The sequence below is a fragment of the Puntigrus tetrazona genome, chromosome 14 (assembly GCF_018831695.1).
Source record: "Puntigrus tetrazona isolate hp1 chromosome 14, ASM1883169v1, whole genome shotgun sequence".
In the NCBI taxonomy this organism is placed as follows: Eukaryota; Metazoa; Chordata; class Actinopteri; order Cypriniformes; family Cyprinidae; genus Puntigrus; species Puntigrus tetrazona.
The window spans coordinates 10,557,783-10,581,458 of record NC_056712.1 but is presented as its reverse complement, the minus strand read 5'-3'; the positions used below and the strand labels follow the sequence as shown (position 1 = coordinate 10,581,458).

The 23,676-nt window shown below is 35.0% G+C and overlaps 1 protein-coding gene across 3 annotated transcripts in view; it reads left to right on the top strand.

The window, feature by feature from the left end:
• The window catches only part of nrg2b (neuregulin 2b), a 65,770-nt gene that overhangs the window by 38,603 nt on the left and 3,491 nt on the right, over window positions 1–23,676 (top strand). For 2 of the 3 annotated variants that reach the window (XM_043257544.1, XM_043257546.1), the window contains exons 4-10: window positions 7,592–7,712; window positions 12,561–12,619; window positions 14,632–14,655; window positions 20,012–20,114; window positions 20,992–21,115; window positions 21,479–21,612; window positions 22,425–22,649. In XM_043257544.1, coding sequence (XP_043113479.1) covers window positions 7,592–7,712; window positions 12,561–12,619; window positions 14,632–14,655; window positions 20,012–20,114; window positions 20,992–21,115; window positions 21,479–21,612; window positions 22,425–22,649 — 790 coding nt within the window. The remainder of the gene's footprint in view (window positions 1–7,591; window positions 7,713–12,560; window positions 12,620–14,631; window positions 14,656–20,011; window positions 20,115–20,991; window positions 21,116–21,478; window positions 21,613–22,424; window positions 22,650–23,676) is intronic. The other variant, XM_043257545.1, reaches the window with a different exon arrangement.

Below are 23,676 nucleotides of genomic sequence, written 5' to 3'. Positions count from 1 at the left end.
TTAGAGACACAGGCTATTGTGCTCTGAGACATCTCTCATCTCTCTTTATGCCCCTCTGTTCTCTCTCTCTCTTTGCTGTGCTGTGTGTTTGTGTGTGCATGTTAATTAGTTAATTAGCTCGTTATGAAATGGCAGGGCTCAGGTGGTGGGCTGTCCAGCACTAGATCACATCATGCAGTCTCACAAAAGTTGTGTCTGCCTTATACTTGACACTAGACATTGCATAATTATAGACATATATTTTGAATCGGACATAAAAGAACAACTGAGTCACTTTCTGGTTACTTGTTTTGAATCTCAGGAATAGCATTAGGCCTAATTATATTTACCACCACCACATCCTAATCCATTATAATATGTTTTCAATGTGATGAATATTGTATGTAGAATTTGGTTTGTGTGCATAGTGTATGCTGGTTATTACAAATAGTGAAAACCATGCTGGTTTATGAAAAAAACAGGCTTATGCAACAACACTACATTTCCCATGATTTTCAAGAGTAAGCACATAATTTGCTTCTTTTAATTTTAAGATTTGTTGCAGTGGTGCTTTAAAATAGATGTGAGGAAGAAGGTGTTTCTGTCTATGGAGTATTCTGATGTTATCATTTTGGCTAACAATCTCACAAGTAGGAATTACAATGAAAGAGTAATTATCAGTTATTATCATTTTGGATTATGTGCAGATTAAATACCAAATAAACTTATATTCATTGTTCAGAAACTATGAGACCTATGTTGAGTATTGCAAAAATATTAGCAAAAATATTTGCAGACTTCTAAACACTGTTACAAAAAAATCAACAACAAAAAAAATAATAAAAATGATACAAAGGCCACCCTTTAGGGGTAAATAAGGTAATAAAAAAGTGTACCTTTTGAAAGGATACAACCACAGGGATAGCCTTTGTACTTTTTTCTGAGAGTATATTTATTTTTTGACATGAACGCATGCCATGTTGTAATAATAACTGTAGCACAATCCTGTCAGGTGCATGTGCTGTGAGGAGCCAGATTTATTGTGGATTGAAGTTATAAGTACACATCAGATAAGACGTGTAACTGGAGTAACTTTATGGCACTAGAACATTTTGTTGGCTCACTTTGACGTCACTAATTAGTACACAGGAGGAAAGAAACACTACGGCTTTGAGACTAATACACACAAACTCAGGCATTTTGCCCAGCACCGCTGGTGTCTGGGAGGAGGAAGTGCAATAAAAGCATGAGATTCAGTTTGTGTTAACTATTAATGTATCTATCCCTCTATCTATCTGTTGTTCTATCATTCTATCGAACAGATAGATAAATGGACAAGAAGAAAAGAAATAAAGAAACGTCGAGCTGCAGGAGACTTTCAGATGCGAGTTCATCTTGCAATTCAGCGGAAGACATCGCCCTGGGCCTGCACGCTGTGTTCCGCAGTTTTTCCCTGGGCTAACCAGCTAAAAGAGCAATTTCCTACAGCTGCACAGCCGTTGAGAGTATCTCTTGAGATGTCTTTCCGACCGTGTGCTTCTGGTTGCGTTAGTTTCCTTACCTCCGATGATGGACACGATCGCTGTCTCAAATGTCTGTGCTGCAAACATGCTAAGGCGTGTTCGTGGATGGCTTGTGCCCACATTGTGAGCGCTTGTCTATAGCATTGCTCTCATTTATTAGGAGGCTGACTTTGCCTGCTACTCAGCCCAGTTCGTTGGGTCATAAAGACTTGCTAGTGGCAAGAGAGACCTAAGGCTCACAGTCGACGACCAACCCTGGATCTGCGAGTCTTGAATCGTCCCTTCATTGTCCACCGTTCGTGATGCTAACGCAGAAACGCGTTCTTTCGGACTCAGCATTGGTTTGGGGCCATCAACCTGAACCAATCATACTTTCCCATCAATTTTGTCTTGATGCAGACCGTTTCCTTCCCAGACAATAGAGACTCCACTCTGGGATGATCCAGCTCATCTGGAGTTGATTCGGTGAGGCTGTGGTAGACCGGTTTGCCTCCCAGGAATCCTCCCATTGCCAGTTGCTTTACTTCGTATCTGAGGCTACCCTCCACACGGATACACTGGCCACACAGTTGACCCAGGGGTCTTCTCAAGTACGCCTTACCCCCAGTGGGCCTCCTTGCACAGATCCTGTGAGCCCAGAACCCCCTCTTTGAGGCAGGCCTATGCTCTGAAGTAGGGTCTGTTCGTTGATTGGTGAGAGTACTTGCCTCTTGCCGACAGTACCCCCCAGAGATGCTCAGTCCGTGTGGTTCTCTCATTTCTACAGGATTGAGTTGAAGTGGAGGCCACTCTATTTAAGTCTACTTCACTTCTATCACAGCTCATCATGATGCAGTGGACGGGATGTCCTTGGGAAAGCATCACCTGATCGTCATGTTTTTAGGGGTGCGAGAAGGTTAAATCCTTAGAGACCACACATCATCCCTTCTTGGGACCTTTCCGTTGACCTTTCAGGCCTACAGGGGGATTTCTTTGAGCCACTTGACTCAGTCAAGCTCAAGTACTTGTCCTTTAAAACTTTGCTCCTGGTTGCATTCACTTCCATCAAGAGGATGGGGTACCTTCCTGACTTGAATTTGGTCCAGCTAATTCTCATGTTACCTTGAGACCCAACCTGGCTATGTGCCCAATGTTCCCACCACTCCCTGTCGGGATCAGGTGGTGAACTTGCAAGCACTGCCCGGCCCTTGTGTGCGCCTTGCAACTTGGAATGTACCTGGAGTTTCAGAATCTCTGAGCAGCTCTTTGTCTGCTTTGGGGGACAGCATAAGGGGAATGCTCATTGGGTGGTGGATGCCATCACCATGGCATACCAGTCCCAGGGTGAGCCGTGCCCTCTAGGATTGTGGGGCTCATTCCACTTGGAGTATGCCTCTTCCTGGGCACTGGCGCATAGCGCCTCTTTAGCAGACATATGCAGAGCTGCTGGCTGGGTGACACACAATACCTTTGTGACGTTTTACAGCTCCATTCCACAGGGATCTGTGCAACTTTTTACCAGTTGTTTCCATTGTGAACATTGGTTCCTCCGTGCCTCACAGTTCAGACTAGTCAGAGTAGTACTGTGCCTGAAGGAGGGCTCCTTCACCCTCTTCGGACCTGGCATTCATGCCTCTATTTTCCATGTCTTTTGCCTAAACGTGTTCGACTTCCTATACTTACCTCCATTCCACAGGATTGTTATGTCTTGTGCTTCATCCCCACGGATGCTTCGGCCCCCCTGCTGGACCCGCTACTCTTTCCTGCATTTGTACATACGTAACGCAGTTCAGGTTGTGACATTTTCTATACAGATCCCATGATGTCCATCAGTGACGTAATGGCATAGTGACTGACTGAAAGGGAACATCTCTGTTCCCTCCTTTAAGGAACGAGGGTTACACAAGTAACCAAGATATTCTATCATTCTATCATTTTATTGCTATCATTTTATATATTTTTCCGCTGTTCTATAATTCTATCTATCTATAACTGAAAAAAGCTAGTAAATGTGTAAATCCATAATTTTTGTTTTTTAAACGATTAAATTTTTAATCGTTTTTTTAATTGTAAGAAATTACAACAAGAAAATTGGAAGTTCACATATAACTGGTAAGAAATCACAGACATTTGCCACAACGTGCAGTATTCATCAGAGCACACTGTTCAATACTGCATCCCACAATGCCAAGCTTCTCAAACTAAGGAAAGAAGAGACGTTGGAAGAGGGGTGTGGATTTTTAATGGGTGTGAAATTATTTATTGTCATTAAGGAAGAGTGACCGTTAATACTTACACAGCATACCAGCAAATGTGTTTGGAATGTATAATTCCGATTTCCATAATTATTCAAAGACTTTCCTGTGACAATAACATTGTTTTGATCGGTTGCCATGGATTTCATCAGAGTTGGTCCATTCTCCACAGACACAAGCGTTGCGGGCTGCTCCCTTGATCTGTGACTCGAGAGGGGAGGAGTCGTGATCATCACAGTCTGTCAGCATCTGCTCATAAAAGTGCACAAAACATGGCGTCAGTTCAAGTTTCAGAACCTGTGCCACAATGCAGTGTGCTTGACTTTATTACAGGGATGCAATGTTTAACACCTCTTCCTTGACTCTTTTTCACAAAAGTATTCCTTTCAATTTCACATAAAAATGAGAAAAGAAAATCTGAAAATGTATTTCTGTACATCACTTGCTCCCAAATATATCCTCTGCAGTGAATGGGTGCCGTCAGAATGAGAGTCCAAACTACTTTATAATAATCCATAAGTAATTCACACCACTTTGTTTGTGTTGTTGTTTGTTTGTAAGAAACAAATTTAGATGTTTTAAACCTCAAAAAAGTGAAAAAGTCTTCTCATCTGAATCAGGAGAAAAATGTGAAAAGATTAAAGACCGTTTAGAAGTGATGAATTTTCAGCACGATTTCATTTTTGGGCCATTTGTAAACCGGTAATATTATTTGATTATTATTTAATTTGAATTAAAGGTGCACTGTGTAAAAAAATTACAACCAACGACTCATTCCCCGCTGCCTTTATAAAAGCTAAGGTGGCCGATACAGGATTAAAGGAATAGTTCACACAAAAATAAGATTACCTCATATTTTACTCACCCCCCAAGGCATCCTAGGTGCATATGACTTTTGTCATTCAGATGAACACAGTCTGAGTTTTTAAAAAATTTATCCTGGCTTTTCCAAGCTAGGTAATAAATAGAATATATCCTTTGTAAAACTGACCTTTACACCTCCAGGGGGAGAACACATGTCTTCAGAGGTTTGATTTGAGATAATTTTAAAAATATAAATATTTTTCCTACAAAAAACCCATCATTCTGCTTCAGAAGACATATGTTTACCCCACGGGGGCATATAGGTTAGTTTCGCGATGGATATATCCAATTTATGGAGCTTGTAGAATGAGACAGCGGAGATAGCCAGGAATGAAGTTTCTTTACTAAATTAAGTAAGGTAACATATTATTTTAAGGTGTTCATGATACAGAGTAATTACCTAGTAAATACTTAGTGGTAGCCATTGTACTGACATAAATCAAAATGTTTTTACCATGTAGTAAGTTATGGAACAGTTTGTACTTACAGTTTGTAATTATGTAGATGTGATAGGTTGCTACTGTTACACATTTGTAACAGACAGCTACTTATGTAACCAAAAGATTGTCACACTTTGTACAACATAATTATAAATTCAAGTACACAGACATAAGCTACTTAAAATAAAGTGTATCAATATTGTAATTAAGTTTACACCATGTGTTTCTATACTGTACAAGGTGTCTAACTGCACCTTAGTTTGACCTAAATGCAAGTAATAACTTTCTAATTACAATAAAAATACAGAATATTACACAGGCATAAGCTACTTAAAATAAAAATTGTACTTAAGTGTAAGCAGACTTGGTCTACTTAAGCTTCATAATTACAAACTGTAATCACAGGCTGTTCCATAACTAAGTTACATGATAAGTAAATTGTATTGTATGCGAGTACAATGGCTACTACTAAGCACCTAATTAGGTAATTACTATGTATTATGACACCTTAAAATAAAGCGTTACCTTGAGGAACTAAATTTACTTAATTATTCAATAAATCGATGTGTTATTGCAAATATTATTGTTACTTGTTCATCATTGTGTCAGTGTTTTATTCGCAAGAACAACGTGGTAATGAAATGTTCTTTACTGGTTACTGTACAAACATGAAAGCAACTTCCATGTAAGAGGACCCGCGGTGTATATGTAGATGTAAATAGCTCATTCTAAGTTAATTAAAAAATAACGGTGTAATGCGTAAGGTCTCTGTTCTCCTCTTAAAAGATAATTACATATATTACATTGCATTTGCATCAATAGATCCTCCTAAATATCGCATGTGACAACAATGGTGCCTTACTGTTAGAAATATCTCTTGCATACTGCATGCAGCTTCACAAACTGTTTTTAAAGATAGCATTGCTGTGCAGCATGCTACCGTTCTCCCTCTCTCTCTCCGTATATCTGTCACTCTTAACTGTTTCTCTCTGTCTATCGCCGTCTGGCCCTTTGTCCGGGCAGACGATTGGATCATGGATTTCCCGTGTCTCTGGCTGCAGAGATCCTGATGTGATGTGCTGGTGTTTGCAGTACTCAGCTTGATTCTGCGTGACTCTGACACACTGCAGAATATCTGAACCTCGGTGTGGCTGTGAGCCAGCGATGCCTGCGAGAACATCCTCCCATCTGCCATGTGTATTTGGCAGCGTGTGTCTCACTCTGGTTTATATACAGAATGATACAGTGTTTTGTGGTGGGTGTGTGTGTGTATGTGTGTGTTTCTGCAGTTTCAGTTCTGTTGCCATATTGGAGAAATATTTAGCAGTGCTGTGTGCAGATAGAAACAGGAAGAATTCTGATCCTCTGATGTTTCTATTATGATACTTTAATCCTTTAGGGTCTTTATTCGAGCTTGAAAACTCAAGCTTTGAGGAAGAAAGAAAGTCATATGTGTTTGGAACAACATGAGGGTGAATAAATGATGACAGAAACAGTTGCTCTGAAGTTTGAAATATATATATATATAATCATTTTTGAATGTTTAACAAAATTTTGTTGTCCAGGTTGAATGTTTGATTTTCCTCTGCACCACTTTTCAAATCCAGTTTCTTCTTCTTTTTTATATAATGTTGGACGTTCTCAGAATGATATATCACTACTCTTTTGTGAAGTAGGTACAAAGCAATTTATATACTGTACGTCGTGTTATAGAAATATGTGATCCTGGACCTTCTTTTTTATGGCACACTTTATTAGGACATTAAGTAAAGATCATATTCCATGAAGATATACATTTATGTACTGTAAATTAATCAAAACTTTTTGATTATTAATATGCATTGCTAAGGACCTCATTTTAAATGTGATTTTCTTAATATTTATTTTTTTGCACCCTCAGATTCCAGATTTTCAAATAGTTTAATCTCGGCCAAATATTGTTCTATCCTAAAAAAACATACATCAATGGAAAACTTATTTATGTATAAATCCCTTTTTTTTTATTACCATTATGGCTGCTTTTGTGGACCGGGGGCACATAAATAGAATACAGGAAAAATAGTAGACAGTGTACAGTAAAAATTGCTAGTGTGGTACCCTTTCATAAGGTACTAATATCATGTGCTTTCAAAGTACTTGTATATACCTTTAAGATACTAATGTATACTTTTTTTGGTTAAATAAAGCAATTTGGTTTATTTTACAGTGCTTTTACTCATGTACATGGTGTGTTCTTTTTATGGCAATCACAATAAATAGGTAAAAGCTAGGTACTTTAACTAAACCTAACCTTGCCCCATATAGTCACCTTTTATTACAGTACTTTCCCAGGTACACTGTAAGTACATGTACTGTAAAATAAAGTGCAAGCGGTACTTGTACCTTAGGGTACCACAGTGACAGCTTTGTATTTGTATTGCATTTCCATAGCGTCTACTCTGCGTTATACCTGCATTGATTAACACAGCCATTAAGACATTTGTTCACAATGTGTATGATGCTCATCTCTGACTCTCTGTGTGTTTGTGTGTTTGTCCGTATGTTTCTATAGTAACCACTACATTGTCTCCGGGCTCAAGTCACGCCAGGAAGTGCAATGAAACCGAGAAGACCTACTGCGTTAACGGTGGAGACTGTTATTTCATACATGGTATAAATCAGCTGTCCTGCAAGTAAGTTAAACACTTTGCCAATAACTTCATATCATAATATCTCACTTTGACAATCCCTTTACCTTGACCATATTAATGTCATTGTTTGTGGGATTATTTTTACTCCAAATAGGGCTGTCAACATTTTAACCTATATATATATATTAAATAATGAAAAAAAAATTGAAATAGTTCTGAGTTTACAATGGCATGTTTTTTTCTTACCATCGAAGCAATGTTATTTATATATATATATATATTTTGAATTAGCTTTCTTTTTTTATATTTTTAGTTATTTTGAATTTAGTTTAAGTTGTAGTATTTTTGTTATGTGCTTTTGCAATTCATTTATTTTAGCGTTGCTTTACCTTTGTTTACGTTTCAGTCATTTTAAACTTGTTTTTTTAACTATTTTCCAAGGCCACATTTCAAATTTTCTTTGAAGTTTTCAAAGCTTAAGATCTTCGTATAATATTTGTATGCGTATGTTCAATTGCAGAAAAGTGCATCAGAGTCACTGCAATCATTTACCACCTTCTGTAGTTATGTGAATGTTGCTGTTTTTCTCGATTGCTTTGGTGATTTTTGAAACAGTCTTGACATTCTGTTTGCTGGAACTTCATAACCTTACTGCGTGTCTGCAAAATGTTGTTACTCACCCAAAACATTTCATTCACGCTTCAAAACATAGTTATCTTGTCAGTAATTTGGCCAAGGCCTCCAAAATATGAAGTACTTTTGTTATTGTGTGAGCCGCACTGGTCAAAATGTTTAGTTGTTTTTTCACAGTCAACCATGGAAGTGAAAGGCTTCTAAAAATAGATATTTAGATAGATATAGATATTTGTTGAGAAAAGTCAATAGTACATAGAAAAAGAAAAGCACATGGACATTTGTATTTTATACAGTTCGTATATTTTTGTACGAATGTATTTCATGTAAAGTGAAACCTTGCTTGTTCGTATTTCTTATGTTATCACAAAAATAGGATCTTTACCAATTTAGCAGGCATTAAAAACAATGTGTGAGAATTGACTCGGTTTTGATCAACAAGTCGTGTGCAATTAGTTGTTGTGCAAAATGCAGACGATTGTACTCACTGTTTTGCAAAAGTATTTGCAATTTGCTCAAATCAATAAGAAATTCCAATCTGAAGGGAACAAGAAGCTAATTGTTCAGGAGTCTGAACTTATTGTTATGAAAAAATATTGAGAATTGAGCCAAAGCAATTGAAAAAAACTAACATGGGTAATCCATGCTGATATATAACAAATATTATTACAGTTAAAACATTTTTACGGTTTTAGTTGTACTTCCTTTCGATTCAAATTCAGAATGAAGTTCTGCATTCTATTTACCACTTAAAATAATTTCCATTAATGACTAAAGGGCATCCAGTGCCACTGTGTATTTGCTCACGAAACAGTGTAAGTTTAGCTTTGTTGGCACTTTGCTAGGAAAGAAAGCGAAGGAGCTTGGACTCTTGAGCTTTAATTGCCAGAGAAATGACAGTGTGTCTGAGGGTCCGGAGGAAGAGTCTCCTGTCAGCTCTGTCGATGTATACAGCCACGTTATCAATAGTACGCTGACTTACTGCTCCCCTGTGATACCACGGACACAATGCTCTCTTCTTATCAGCCATTTTGGACAGGGCAGTGCAGATTTACGGTGTATGCGCCTATTTTTTAAAGGAAGTGAAACAAACCCATTAAAGCTGTTTAAAGCTCAAATCCTTTGGGAAGATGTCATCCTTTAACGGTGACTTGTCGAGTCAATCTCTTTAATTTACAGAACAGAGCGTCTGAAGCAGCTATAAGGGTTAATAGCCCTCAGGGAAGCATGGACTGATTTGAAAATAGTGTGTGTTGCTCTTGGCTTTCTTGACACAGTGATTCACTTATATGCCTGAGAGTTTATCTTCAACAGCACTGAAGCTTTACTTCACAGTACAGGTGGGCGGTATGACCAAAATCCTTCAGCACAGTATAAGATGTTTAATATCATGGTAACAGTATATATCATGGTGGAAACTCTGTATATAAAATACTTTAATAATGAATCATACTTCATCTCGTTTGATCATATATGTGTCTGTTTGTGTGTCTATGTAATTGTTAGTGCTGTCAGATGATTAATCACAAATAATCGCATCCAAAATAAAACATTTTGTCTACATAATATATTTGTGTGCACTGTGTAAATGTATTATGCATGTATTTGTATATACATAATAAACATACACAGCACACACGTTTATTACGTAAGGATAACTTTTATTTTGGATGTGATTAATCGCGATTTAAAATGTTTAATACATATACATATTTCAGTTAAATACATCAAATTTTTGCATAAATTATAAATATAAGGTATATGGCTTAAAAAGCTAAAATAATCTGGGTGGCAAAAGACATTTCTTGGTCTATATTTAGTTAAATTAATTTATAAAGCTCTTATATCTTTTTTATTTAAAGTGTGTCTAATACTGTTATTATGCAGCCTGTTTTTTTTTCATTAGTATTTATGAATCTGAAATTTGGACAGAATCATAAGAAGATTAACTGTTTAAATGTTTTTTGGATAACTAGTGAAGTCAAAAATACATTTTCACACATCAAATAAAGGTTTTAAGAGAGGAATGTTTTAATTGTCATAAAGTTAGCACAAAGATATATCAACCGCAGTATAAAATGTTTAGCAAAATCTCTACGTTTTGGCACATTTTTACCATTGTACAGAATATATATCATACCTCCCAGCTCTATTTCAGAGGCATTACTTTAACATGTCATCTCAGTGTGTGTGTGTGTGTTACTGTAGCTCCTGAGGCAAATGAAATGCAGCCTGTCCCAATGACCTCTGCAGTAAATTCTGCAGACAGACTGAACGGTGAATTCCCCAGTAGAACTGAACTCTAAAATACCCTCAGTATATAAATAATAAAAAAAACTGTGACTAGACGAAGCTTTAGGCACCATTATGGGGGCTTTTAGGGACTTTTTTTTTTGCTCCTGTTTGTTCTAGGACATTCTCCTCATTAACGTGAGGTCTCGCAGATGATCACAGAAGTGGAACTGATTGGCGTTTTATGAGGAAGTAAAGATGTAAAGCATCCGATTAGATTTCATTAAGTTTGATCTACAGTGGCCCCGGAGTATTTGGACACCTATGGCATGCTTAAAAATGGCATGGCGCTGCGCAAAAATAAAACTGAAAAAATATATACACCCCACTGCATTTAAACAGCTCATGTTGAGAAAGAGCGATAGCTTTAAAGATAGCTACATTAGCATGAACGCCCGAATGCAATAATGTTTTGTTTATTATAAGAACATGCTGCAGGTTTGTTTTCTGACACTTTAAATGTTTGAGCTCTTTAAAGCAGGATGGATTCTGATTGGCTGGCATTGTTTTTATCATTCATCAGCTGGAAAACAATCGCTTCAAAATTGATACAATATCATTATCGTTGTGGTGGTTCTTTTACATTCAGAAGGATTTTAAAAACGTGTTATTATCGACTTAATTATAGTTATTGTCTTTGGTGTTGACGTGCTTTGACTGCGACATGAAAACACCTGAAACATTTGTGTTTTTGACAAATTTTGCGGCTAATTCACTTCATCTGTGAAAAAATATATATATGCAAATTTAAGAGAAGCATAAAGCATTTTATGTCATGTAAGAGTCAAATACTACCAAACGGTTAAATCCAGCTGAAGTTAAATGCACCTATTGAGTAGAAATATAAAAATATGAATGTGCATGTCACGTATTATCATATTACTGAGAAATCAATGCCTACTAAACTCTCAACTTCCAACTCTCTTATCATCCAGGCATTACTTGAAAGGAATGGACTCATTTGACCTGATTTGTGATGACAAAAATATATATATGATTTAATAGTTTTCAAAAGATTTTAGATTTCAGCAAAACTCTTAAAAATAAAAGTGCTTAAAATGTTCTTCACAGCGATGTCATGATTCCACAAAGAACTATTCAGTCAAAGGTTCTTAACCACCTCTTTCTTATTTTTTATAATCTGAAGAACCATCTTTTGCCACAGATAATCTTTTATCTGTCTCTTCAGATGTTAAAGCATCTTTATATAACCATTTAGGCAAAAAAAAAGGTTCTTCTACAGTATTGTGAAGTATTGTGTACCCGAAAATTTGACAAATAATTATAAAGGAGTAGCAAGTATTAGAATGAAGCATAGAAAGGCTTAAATAATAATAATAAATAATAATAATAATAAATAATAATTTTTTAAATATAAAACAATCCTCACATAAAAATATTAAACATTTTTAATCAAAAATAAACCTAAGACTAATGTTAAATAAATGTCAAATAATAAATAAATACAAAGAAATAAGTCGTTTTTATTCCAATTTAAATAAGCATATTTCTCTGTGTACAAATATCTCCAATCAAACAAAATAAAGGCTTAATATTTGCTTGCGGCCCAGTGGAGGACTCAGTTTTTGAGGCGGGTAAGCGCCCCCTTGAGGAATTGTCCTCTAATTGAACCATCTGAATGAATCGCTTCTACATCATCATAATGAAGCGGGCTTCCCACAACGCCTGTATCTTCTAGACCCATCCTAAAAGTGTCCTGAAATGACGTGGACCCTCTCTCCTCAGGTTCAGACCGGTCCAGCATGGCCGCAGGCTGTGACATCACAGCGATGACATCATCAGGTGGAGCGGCTCGCTGGGCTTATTCTCTGTTGTTCTAACTGCATGTTTCTCTGCTCTCGTCTCTCTCTCTCTCTCTCTCTCTCCTCCTCATGTCTCTCTCTCCTCTACCCCTTCCCTCTCGTTCCTTCCTTCTCCCTCTGTGGGTTTGTTTCCCTCCATCAGGTGTCCAAATGACTATACCGGTGAACGCTGTCAAACCTCCGTTATGGCCGGTTTCTACAGTATGTCCATTTCTTCTTCCTGTCTGTTTGTCTGTCTGTCTGCTCTGAAGCTGCATGCTGGCTAGGATGCGTGTGCGCATGTACATGTCTGCCTCTGTTTGTCCGTTCTCAGTTTTTATATCGGTTTATTAAGTAGAATTTCATTAATGTGAACAAATTTAGTGTGGATCGATATATTATTAAAACGAGGGGTTTTTTTTCCCCAAAGGGTAAAGGATAATGCAAAGTGGAGAAGAGTTTAAATATATGCTGCAAATGATCAAATAAAGCATGTTAACGTATAGATTATGTTCTTATAGATTTATAAATGAATTAGTCTATTAGACAGTTTCGTGACATGTTTGACAGGCACTCATTTATATCATTTAAAGGATTGTTCTGGGTTCAATACAAGTTAAGCTCAATGATATAACATCTATGTCCACAGGAAATTATATCAGCCCAAAAATCGCAAGGACAGTACTGCACTTGCGATGTTTTAAAAAAAACAATATAGACTCCTGTTCAAAAGTTTAGGGTCAGTAAGATTTTTTTTATGTATTTAAAGCCATGCTCATCAATGCTGCAATTATTTGTAAAAAAACCAAAAAAAAACAAAGACACAGTAATATTGTTAAATAATCATTTTAGATCAGTGTGTGATATTTTTAAAATCTAGTTTGTCTTGATTTTTCAGCGCTATTCCTCTAGTTTTCAGTGTCACATGATCCTTCAGAAATAATTACTATTATGAGTGAAAACAGTGCTGTTTAATATTTTTGCGGAAATCATGATGCAATTTTCTTCAGAGGTCTTTGATGAATAGAAAGCATTTATTTGACATAGATTTTTTACAGTCACTCTTGATCAGTTTAATGTGACCTTGCTGAATAAAAGTATTAATTTATTTGTGAAAAACTGCTCTGACCTCAAACTTTTGTATGGAAGTAAATGTCATCTGCTTTATATTTTCGCATAATATGTGACAATATATAATTTCACATAATACACAAGAATAACAGAAAGGAACTATTTACATAGATAAAAAAATAAAACATTTTGTCTTTTTTTCAGATCAAAAGAAAGGGGCTGTTTTAAAAAAAAAATAAATAATTTTTTTTCTGTTGTATGTTTTATATGTAATCTTTTTAGTGGTTCTGCACACATTTCTGGTTTCAAATCTTCCGTAGTAGAATTATAAGTGCATTACTGCGAGCATAATTTTGAACTATGATAAAATCCAGAGACGCTGTCAGTAAATCCCAACTTGCATTGAACCTGCAACATTTCTATCAAGTTCTGGTTGTTAAGTAATATCGATGCTGCTCTTTTGTATGATCACTAACAGCGTTCGGAGCCTGTGGCATGATGCATGACCCTTAACCTCTAACCTTTGACCTCTAGAGCCAGTAGCTGGCTAGAGGAGCCCTCGGTATTGCCAGTATCATGCATGCCGTAGCTCAAGATGTGTTTATAAGTTTAAAAAAACATACATGAAACTGTAATACTGTGACTAAACCAAAGCCACCTGATTGTCGTTTCGCATATGACTCATTAGACGTCTGTCTACACTCATCTGTACTCAAGTCTTTTTTGTGTTGTACATTGTGCTTTTCTGTTTAATGGTTTTGTTTGTTTCTTTGTTTTTGTTTTCTTAACCGTAAACCAGAAATGAGGTCTAGTAAATATGGCAGTAAGTGTGGCTGTCTATGTCTGCATGCATCTGTACGCTTGCTTACATGCGATGAGCAAGAAAGGCGTGTTGTTTGTTTGTTTGTTTACTGGTATTTCCGTTGGTTTCGTTTCTGTTTTATGGGGAATATGGAGTTGGCCAGTGTGTGTCTGCATTGTCTGTCTGTTACTGGAACGTACAGTCACCCACCTCAATGTCTCAAACAAAACCAACCAAACAACACCACTGATCGCATTCTAGTCAACCGCCTCTATCTGAACAAGTGGACGTTTTTACCTGAAACCTGTTTTCTTGTTTTTTTTCCTTTTTTTTTTACATTGTCAACTTTCTGCATTGGCAGAGCATCTTGGAATTGAAATCATGGGTATGGAGTTATTATTTGTTTGATTCTTTAGTCCTTAAGCTTCATGACATAATTTGATGACATAGATTAAGCATATTCACATAAGGACTCGTCTCGTTCTATTTTCTCTGTCCTATATTTGAACAAGCAAATACATTCCCAGCTTCTGGTTTACTTTTTCAGTTCTGACAAAGCGACACTCATTTTTTGGAATATGGGAAACAAATCAGTCAGGCAGATCTATATTTATAAAACGCATATTTCCTATTCTGTGACTATACATCAGTTGAATTCTAGAATTATATGACAAGTTGTGCTGTTATTAGAAATGTAGCAACTCGTGTTTTTATCAAAACACTATTTTATTAAAGCGATAAGCCGCTTAAGGCTGGGCGTTACAGTGATTTTAGCACAGCCTTCCGTGGTTTATTGCTGTAATAAATGATCAAATTTAAACACATTATCCTAATGTGATTAACTTGTTAGAGGAAGGAGATGTCTAGGATGGCTTGTAATTCTTCACACTGCAAAAAAAAGAAACTCTTAAACCGTGTTTTGACATGTTTTCCAGTAAAATATCCAAACATAAAACTAATTTAAAAAAAAATACTTGAGAAAAAAATTGTGTGTTGGATAAGAAGGCTGTTATACCTTGATTTTACAAGAAAAAACATTTTTGGCCTTATTGAAGTTTTATGGTAAATATTCAGAGAATGTATTGCATTTTTCCTCATTGTTAAAATAATAATAATAAATGTATAAAAATATATAATATATTTATAGTCATGGTAATTCCATGGCTTTCTGTAGCAGAGAAAAGCCATGTTCCAATTGGCAGGTCTAAAAGTGTGGAAAATAAAACCTCAGATGAACAACAACTCAATGACATATTACATTGTCATTATTGTTATGATTACTATTATCATTATTTATTTATGTATTTTTTATATATATAAAGTTAAAAGCCAAAATGGAAAAGCTGTCTTAATTCGCTGGGGTATATTTGTAGCAGTAGCCAACAATACGTTGTCTGGTTCAAAATAATCCTTTTTTGTGCCAAAAATCATTAGGATATTAAGTAAAGATAATGTTTCATGAAGATATTTTATAAATATATATATATATATATATATAAATATAATGTTTGATTAGTATCACGCATTGTTAAGAACTTTTGACTTTTTTCTCAATGTTTCGATTTTTTTGCACTCTCTGATTCCAGATAATCAAATAGTTTTCCTGCTAAATATTATCCTGTCCTAACAAACAATATAAGAATGGAAAGCTTATATATTCATACTATCATACATTGTAGAAATCTCAATTCCCCAAAATCAGACGTTTTTGCATTTGGTCTGGAGCCTTCAGGTGTGTGTTATCACAATGCCAATTAGTTAAGACATCAGCAATTTTTTGCTGCCGTTAAAGAGAAACCCAGCCATTTCCAAACAATAGGAGCTCCATCATTCACCAATGAGGAGGTTTATTCACAAGTGAAAGATCACAGACGCCTCACAGTCATCGAGTCAGTCATGAACTCCTCTGTATACCAACATATTCTATAGTCAGATGAAATGCCATCCGTCCGACAGCTAAAGTTAGACCAAAATTGGGTCATGCAACAGAACAATGATCTCAAGCAGACCAGAAAATCCACAACAGAACGGCTGAAAACAAAAGAATGTAGCCGTTGCAAAATCCCAGTGAAAGTCCAGATCTCATCCTGGCTGAAATGCCGTGGTGAGAGCTGCGCATAAACAATTGTCCACAAATCTCACCAAACTGGGGCGACGTTGTAAAGAAGAGTGGGTCAAAGAATGCTGTTGGCGACTGATAAATACAGAAAATGATTACTTAAAATTATTCCTGCTAAAAGTGGATCTGCAGGCAACTGAATCATAGGGTATCTTAAGCTTGCCACACATGGCTTTTCCATCTTGCCTTTATTTTTGTTAAAGGAACACTCCACTTTTTTTGGAAACAGCCAAGGACAAGATATTTTTTTTGTTATGTCGATACAGAAAACCATGGAATTCAATACGTTTTTTTTATGACTGTGTACTGTATTGTCAGTAGGGTCAACTCTAATATATATCTCAAAACAACTTACCAGTCATTACCAGTCAAAAGCATTCTATGCCCAACAAACCTGCATTTATTTCTTTAAAAGAAAAAAAAAAAGAAAAAAAAAAAAATATATATATATATATATATATATATATATATATATATATATATATATATATATATATATATATAATTTATAAAGTTATTTGAATATATATAATGTTAAGATATTTTATAACTATGAGTTATATGATAATATGCAAGTTTTTGTTAGAAAATAAAGTAATAGAAAGTAAAAATAAATAAATAATGTATATATATATATATATATATATATATATATATATATATATATATATATATATATATATATATATTTGAAATAAACTTTTTAATAATAATATGAGGCTTAGAGATAATTAAAGAGTATATAAGAGGATTCTTTGCAAAACATAAAAAACTCAGTTATTCAGAACTTTTTATAGGAAGTGTATATCTAATGCAATTTTGTTTCTCAAGTACACTCATCTTGTAATTTTTTAATTTTTTATACTAAAATATTTTTGTAGACTATTTTTTCCTGGAAAACAGCACAAATGTGTAAATAAAGAACCAAATTTTTTTGCAGTGCATTAAAAATACTACAACTTTTATGTACACACAACATATGTGTCAGGGAGCAGAGCGAGGGGTAAAATGAGTGTTGCCCATCCCTTCTCCTGTCTTCTTGTCTGCACCACTATAGAGTACATTAGCCGTTGGTCTGGGTACATCTCGCTCTCCGTTTTCTCTCTCTCTTTGTGTACTCTGATCTCTGTTTCCTGTAACAAGCATGCAATGCAATATCAGTGTCTGACTCAACCGCCCCCCCTCCCCCCCTGCGTTTCTCTTTTATTACACACTCATCCCCCTACTGTTTGGCCCTCAATTCTCTTCTCTCCTTCCTCCCGTCCGTTTTCTCGTTCCCTCCCCTCATGTTCTGTATGCTTCCTCTGTTGCTGCCCACGTTCAGCACCCCAGAGGATGTTTCGAATATTCTCGTTTTCAAAAATCAGACCCAGATATACAAATACGTGTTTAAGGCATCTGTATAGATGGTCTTCATAAAACCTGCTCATCAAAGCCTTGGTTTGCTGTTTTGTTTTGTTTTTTTATCAGTTTTAAAGTCGGCATGAAATAATGCAGCTCTTTTTAATCAGTACCGTAATACTGAGTGAAATGAAAAATCCATTGTGAATTTTCTCAGAATTTTTTGTATTCTCAGCTTCCAGATTTCTCGGTCAAATATTGTCTCATCCTGACGTGCATCAATTGAAAGGTTATTTATTCAGCTTTAAGATAACGCATAGATCTCAAATTTCAAAGAATGTACTATTACGACCATGTTCCATAAGAAATTAAATGTGAACTTGAAATTATGGAATAATGGAAGATAAATGTTTTTTTTTTTATTGAAATATTTCACATAATGAGAAAAATAAAACAAACATGTATTACTTTACAACAGTTTGCACTAATAAATCATTCCCCATGAATGTGGCATGTGCATTAAGAAAGTAATTGGGTTAGTTTTGATTTCATGTTGATTTTAAAAAAACATTTAGTTGTAATAACCAATATTCCAAATCTGCTTGTGAAGTTTAATCAGGTTTTATGAACAACCCTCTCCAAAGAGCTCTTACAATTCGGTTTGTGTGTGTTAACTCTATTCTATAGGCATGCTTTACCCAAGACCTATAAGCTCAGACTGCTGTCTTCAGACGTCATAAGATGTTATATATAGAATAATGCATGTGATGGGCTTTCAGAGGGGCGGAGATTTCATTTTATGAACACTTCTAGCCAAAAATTTGAGTTTCCAGTGTTGCACAGTATGGTTTCAGTCCTGAAGGTAGCCAAAAGTTCTCCCACTGTTTCAGCATAATGCGCTTTATGTGAAACCCTGGCAGACAGAGAAAGCACCACAGCTGTGTCCTTCCCATGCTGCCGAGCACCTGATCTGTTTTTAAAATGACATCTGATGCACCTCAGCGCCCATTAAAAATAAAGATTTTACATTTAAAGGGAGAATTCACCCAAAAAATGACCATCATTGTTTACTCACCCTCATGTCATTCTAAACCTGCTCGATTTTTTGTGTGCGTGAAACACAAAATGAGATGTTTAACAGCGTGTCTGGAAATGAATATATGACATATATTGCACTGTATCAAGATAAATGACATTATGATATTGCTTTGTTACCTATAATGTGATATAACATTTTATCCAATGTAAGTTACATAATGTAAGTCATTTTTATCTGTTATATTAGCAACCATATATGTGAACAGTACATTTTATTTATATTTATATAAATATATATATATATATATATATATATATATATATATATATATATATATATATATATATATATATATATATATATATGTAGTTTTTAATATATATATATATATATATATATATATATATATATATATATATATATATATATATATTATATTTACTCACTATTTACCTGCATTAACAGGTTTTAGAACAAATATACATGTACATGACATGTCCAAAAAATTTAGCCTATTGCACATACATATACATATTCATATGGGCTAGATGTATATATAATGTGTAAATATATGAAATTGCTCCATACATTTCATATATAGAAGTTTAATATACGTACATATATCATTTGCATATTGTGGTGCAAGCTGCTTTCTTCCATACAGTGGAAGTGAATGGGGACCGGAGCTGTCAAGCTGTAAAAGGACAAAAAGTACCATGAAAGCTTCATAAAAGTCATTCATATGTCACATTGTGCAGTATTTTAAGTTGCAAACCTTCAGATGTTATTGTTATGCCTTCAGATGTTATTCATCTTGCTTGACAGTCCCAGTCCCCGTTCATTTTCATTATCTGGAACTTGTGGCTTGGACTTTAAGCTGTAAACATCTCCTTTTTGGTCCCGAAGGAGAAATAAAATCATTCAGGTTTGCAGCAACACGAGGGTTAGCAAAGAATGATGGAATATTATTTTTTAGGTGTACTGTCCCTTTAACTAATTAAATCTGTTTAGAAGTGACAAATATGAATGTTTACAACTATAGATTGAAATGTAGACTGAAGTTAGGAAATGTTTTAGGCTGAATGAGTTAGTTTTGACATGGTTTAAAGGCTGCTACTGATGCAGCGGTTGTTTGTTTTGTATGTGTGTCTTTGTGTTCAATGGTCATTGTCTACATGTGTGTTTGTCTCTGTGTACGTCTGTGCATATGTGTGTGCTTGTCCATGGCTCTCGTTCATTCAGAGGCTGAGGAGCTGTACCAAAAACGTGTGCTGACGATAACGGGCATCTGCGTGGCACTGCTGGTGGTTGGCATCGTGTGTGTGGTGGCATACTGCAAAACCAAGTAAGCCCCAGGAACTCTAGTGATCGCCAGAAAGAGCTGTGCACATTCACACATTAAATTAAAAAGCACACCAAAAAAAACAGCACTTACATTATTTGGGTGACAATTAGCAAAATTCGTTTTTTGAGGAAATTCATATCACTATATATTTTTAGAACACTTGTGTTCGAATGTTTATATTGTAAAAAATCTACCTAATTTTTTATTTTTTTATTTTTATTTTTTTACTTTTCTATTCATCATATAATTCTTTGAAAAAAAGTAAACACTAAAAAAATAAATAAAATAATAAAAGCAGCACAACCATATTCAGCATTTAAAATAAGAAATATTTCTTAAACAGCAAAACATCATAATTTTTTAGAAGGATTTCTTAACAATCATGTGATACTGAAGACTAGAAATATTCAGCTTTGCCATCACAAGAATAAATTACATTTTAGAATACAATTAAATAAAAAAGTATTTTAAATTGCAATAATATTTAACAAATATATATATATATATATATATATATATATATATATATATATATATATATATATATGTATTTATGTATTTATTTAAAAAAAAAAAAAAAAAAATCTAATAAAACATTTTTTTAATTATGTGACCGTGACAGTGCCTATTGTTTAGTAATTCAAAAAATTAATGATAAATTAAATGATAAAATAAATACTAATGATAATATCATTCCCATTATTAAAATAATATATGGTCAGGCCATCTAGCCCTAATCTACACCAAACTTTTGTAAGTTGCACTCAGCAGTTTAGTGCATGTTATCTGTAGATACTTTTCTAACGTTTTAAATGTTAGTGTATTTGCTGTGATTGTATAAGTCACCGATCAGATTTGAGATTGGATCTCTCTTCAGGAAACAAAGGAAGAAGATGCATAACCACCTGCACCAGAACATGTGTGCGGAGCATCCGAACCGCATGCTGGCCAACGGACCCAACCATCCCGGCCCCGGCCCTGAGGAAATCCCCATGGTGGATGTGAGTCTGCCTGCCTTTCATTCCCTGTATATCTTTTGCATATTCTGACGATTTAGTCAAGGTACGATAAAGCATATAAGTTAAATACGTTTAAAGACTACTGCTTTGGGTTTGTTCGACTGATTCGATTAGACTGAAAGTGGTTAAAGTCCAGTACTTCTGAAAAGGGTTCAGATTGAACTGCACTGTGGTTTCTTCTGGATGTTACAGCAATTCAGAAGTAAATTGCAGTTGATTACATTATTGTGATAAACTGCTTCCTGTGGTGCCCACATTGATGACTAAGCATTCTTCAAGTGTAATTAAATTTAGGTTAGGACTGTGTGAAAATGACGCAATCTCATGCTGCTCTTTATATTGCAGTATATATCTAAAAATGTCCCAGCAACTGAGCGAGTAGTACGACACGGAACAGAGACATCAGGCAATTTCTCGGGCAGCCGAATGTCGTCACGATCCCACCACACCTCCACAGCTTCTCACGCTTCCAGTCACCGGTACTGACTCTTCCCTGACTGATTCATCTGCCAGTATATCCATATATAGATCCTTGACTTGATGTATCCTCTGTCCATCTGCCTGTGTAGCTGTTCATCGACTAAGCTAACTAGCCAAAACTATTTACATATATATATATTTTTCAATCTCATATATACATACTTTTACATCTATCTGTCTATCTATCTATAAAGTACATGTGAAGACTCCATTTGCAAAAACAGATTACTCCGTTTTCAGCAATTCTCAGAAATCATGTTTTTTCATTGTGCATTCCAGTTAAAAAAATATATATATATATCTGTTTTTGCAAATAAACATATACAGTATATATAACATATCTAAAAAGGCAGAAGATTATGGGCAACAAGTAATTGCATACAAAATTAAAGCTTTTGTTTAAATAATAATAATTAATATATTTATTATGTATATATAAAGACATGTTTACATGTAGATATTTATATTCATGCAATTTATATTATATTTATTTATTTTTCTTTAAATTGATTTTTTTTCTTTCGAAGCAAAGCTGATTTTTCACGTGATCCTTCAGAAATCATTCTAATATGCTAATTTGCTGTTGAAATAGAAGGCAGTTATTTTTTCTTATTAATGCTGAATAGAGTTGCTTAATATTTTGGTGATTTTTATTTTTTCTTTACTGCCAGTTTTAACCAATTTATTGCATCCCTCATAAAAGCTATAAATCTCTTTAAGATAAAACAAAAACTTTTTACTTTCTTAGTTTTTTTTTTTGCGTTTTTCTCACATATTGTCTCCTTCCCTTTGTGTTGTTCCCGCCTGTCAGGCACGAGGAGCGCACATGGAGTATGGAGCGGACGGACAGCATACATTCTGACTGCCAGTCGGGGGCGCTCTCTTCCTCCGTTGGCACCAGTAAATGCAGCAGCCCGGCGTGTATGGAGGCTCGTGCCCGTCGAGCAGCATACTGTGGCTATCCTGACACTACACAGTGCCCCCTACAGTACGGAGACTCTTACGACTCCCTGCGGGACTCACCTCACAGTGACAGGTGAGTGAAAAAGAAAACGGCAGCAGATGAGAAGTGTTCACCTTCACAGATAAAAGACACTGTGTATATACGCGCTCAAATGAAAGCATGATAATTGTTCTGTTGGCTAGAAAAGTTTGTAAGCAGGAATGTGATATTTGGTGTTGAATCACAGCACGATATAAGCTGATGTCAGATATGTTCAGTGGTGTGCTGACAGTAGCTTACAGCTTGTCATGTTCCTCCTTTGTTGCTTTGGATAAAGCTATTTGCTAAACGATTAAATGTAACTCATTTTAAAACATTTTTCCTATTTTTTCCAACAGGTAGCAGTGTAATGTAACAAAGCACTACTGCTTTGATTTTTCTACATTGTCTTTACTCTCAAAAGAAGAAGTCAGATTTGTGAATTGTTTCGGTTGGATGGTTGATGTAAAAAGGTTTATTCAGATTGCAATTTCATTTTGGTGGGGGCAATAAAATATTGCATTATTGGTTTGTTTATCATAAATTGTTGATTAAAAAACAATAAATTTTTTGTTCACAATTTATGTGAATGCGCTAATATATATGCATATCAATTAAAATATACATACAGACATACACTAATATTTTAATGTTTGAGGTCAATGTTTTTTTAAAAGAACTTAATACTTTTTTTCAGCAAGGATGCATTAAACTGATCAAAAATGACATTTGTAATCTTATAAAAGATTTTTATTTTAAAATAAATGCTGTTCCTTTGAACATTATATTCATTAAAGAACCCTAAAAAAGTAGTTGTTTGTAAATAAATCGTTTCTAAACAAAAAAACAAGCAACACAGCTTTAACACTGAGAATAATCTAATTTATTTAGAGTATCAAAAAAATCATGTTCACTTTTTTCACATATTTCTTTTTTTCACATATTTTGTTTTGTATCTTTTATTCATTTATTTTAGCTTTTATTCAAGTATAAAAAATCATGTTATCACACATTAAGCACTACAGTTGTTTTCAACTTTAATTATATTCAAATAATTTTGATCAGATAAATGCAGCTTTGC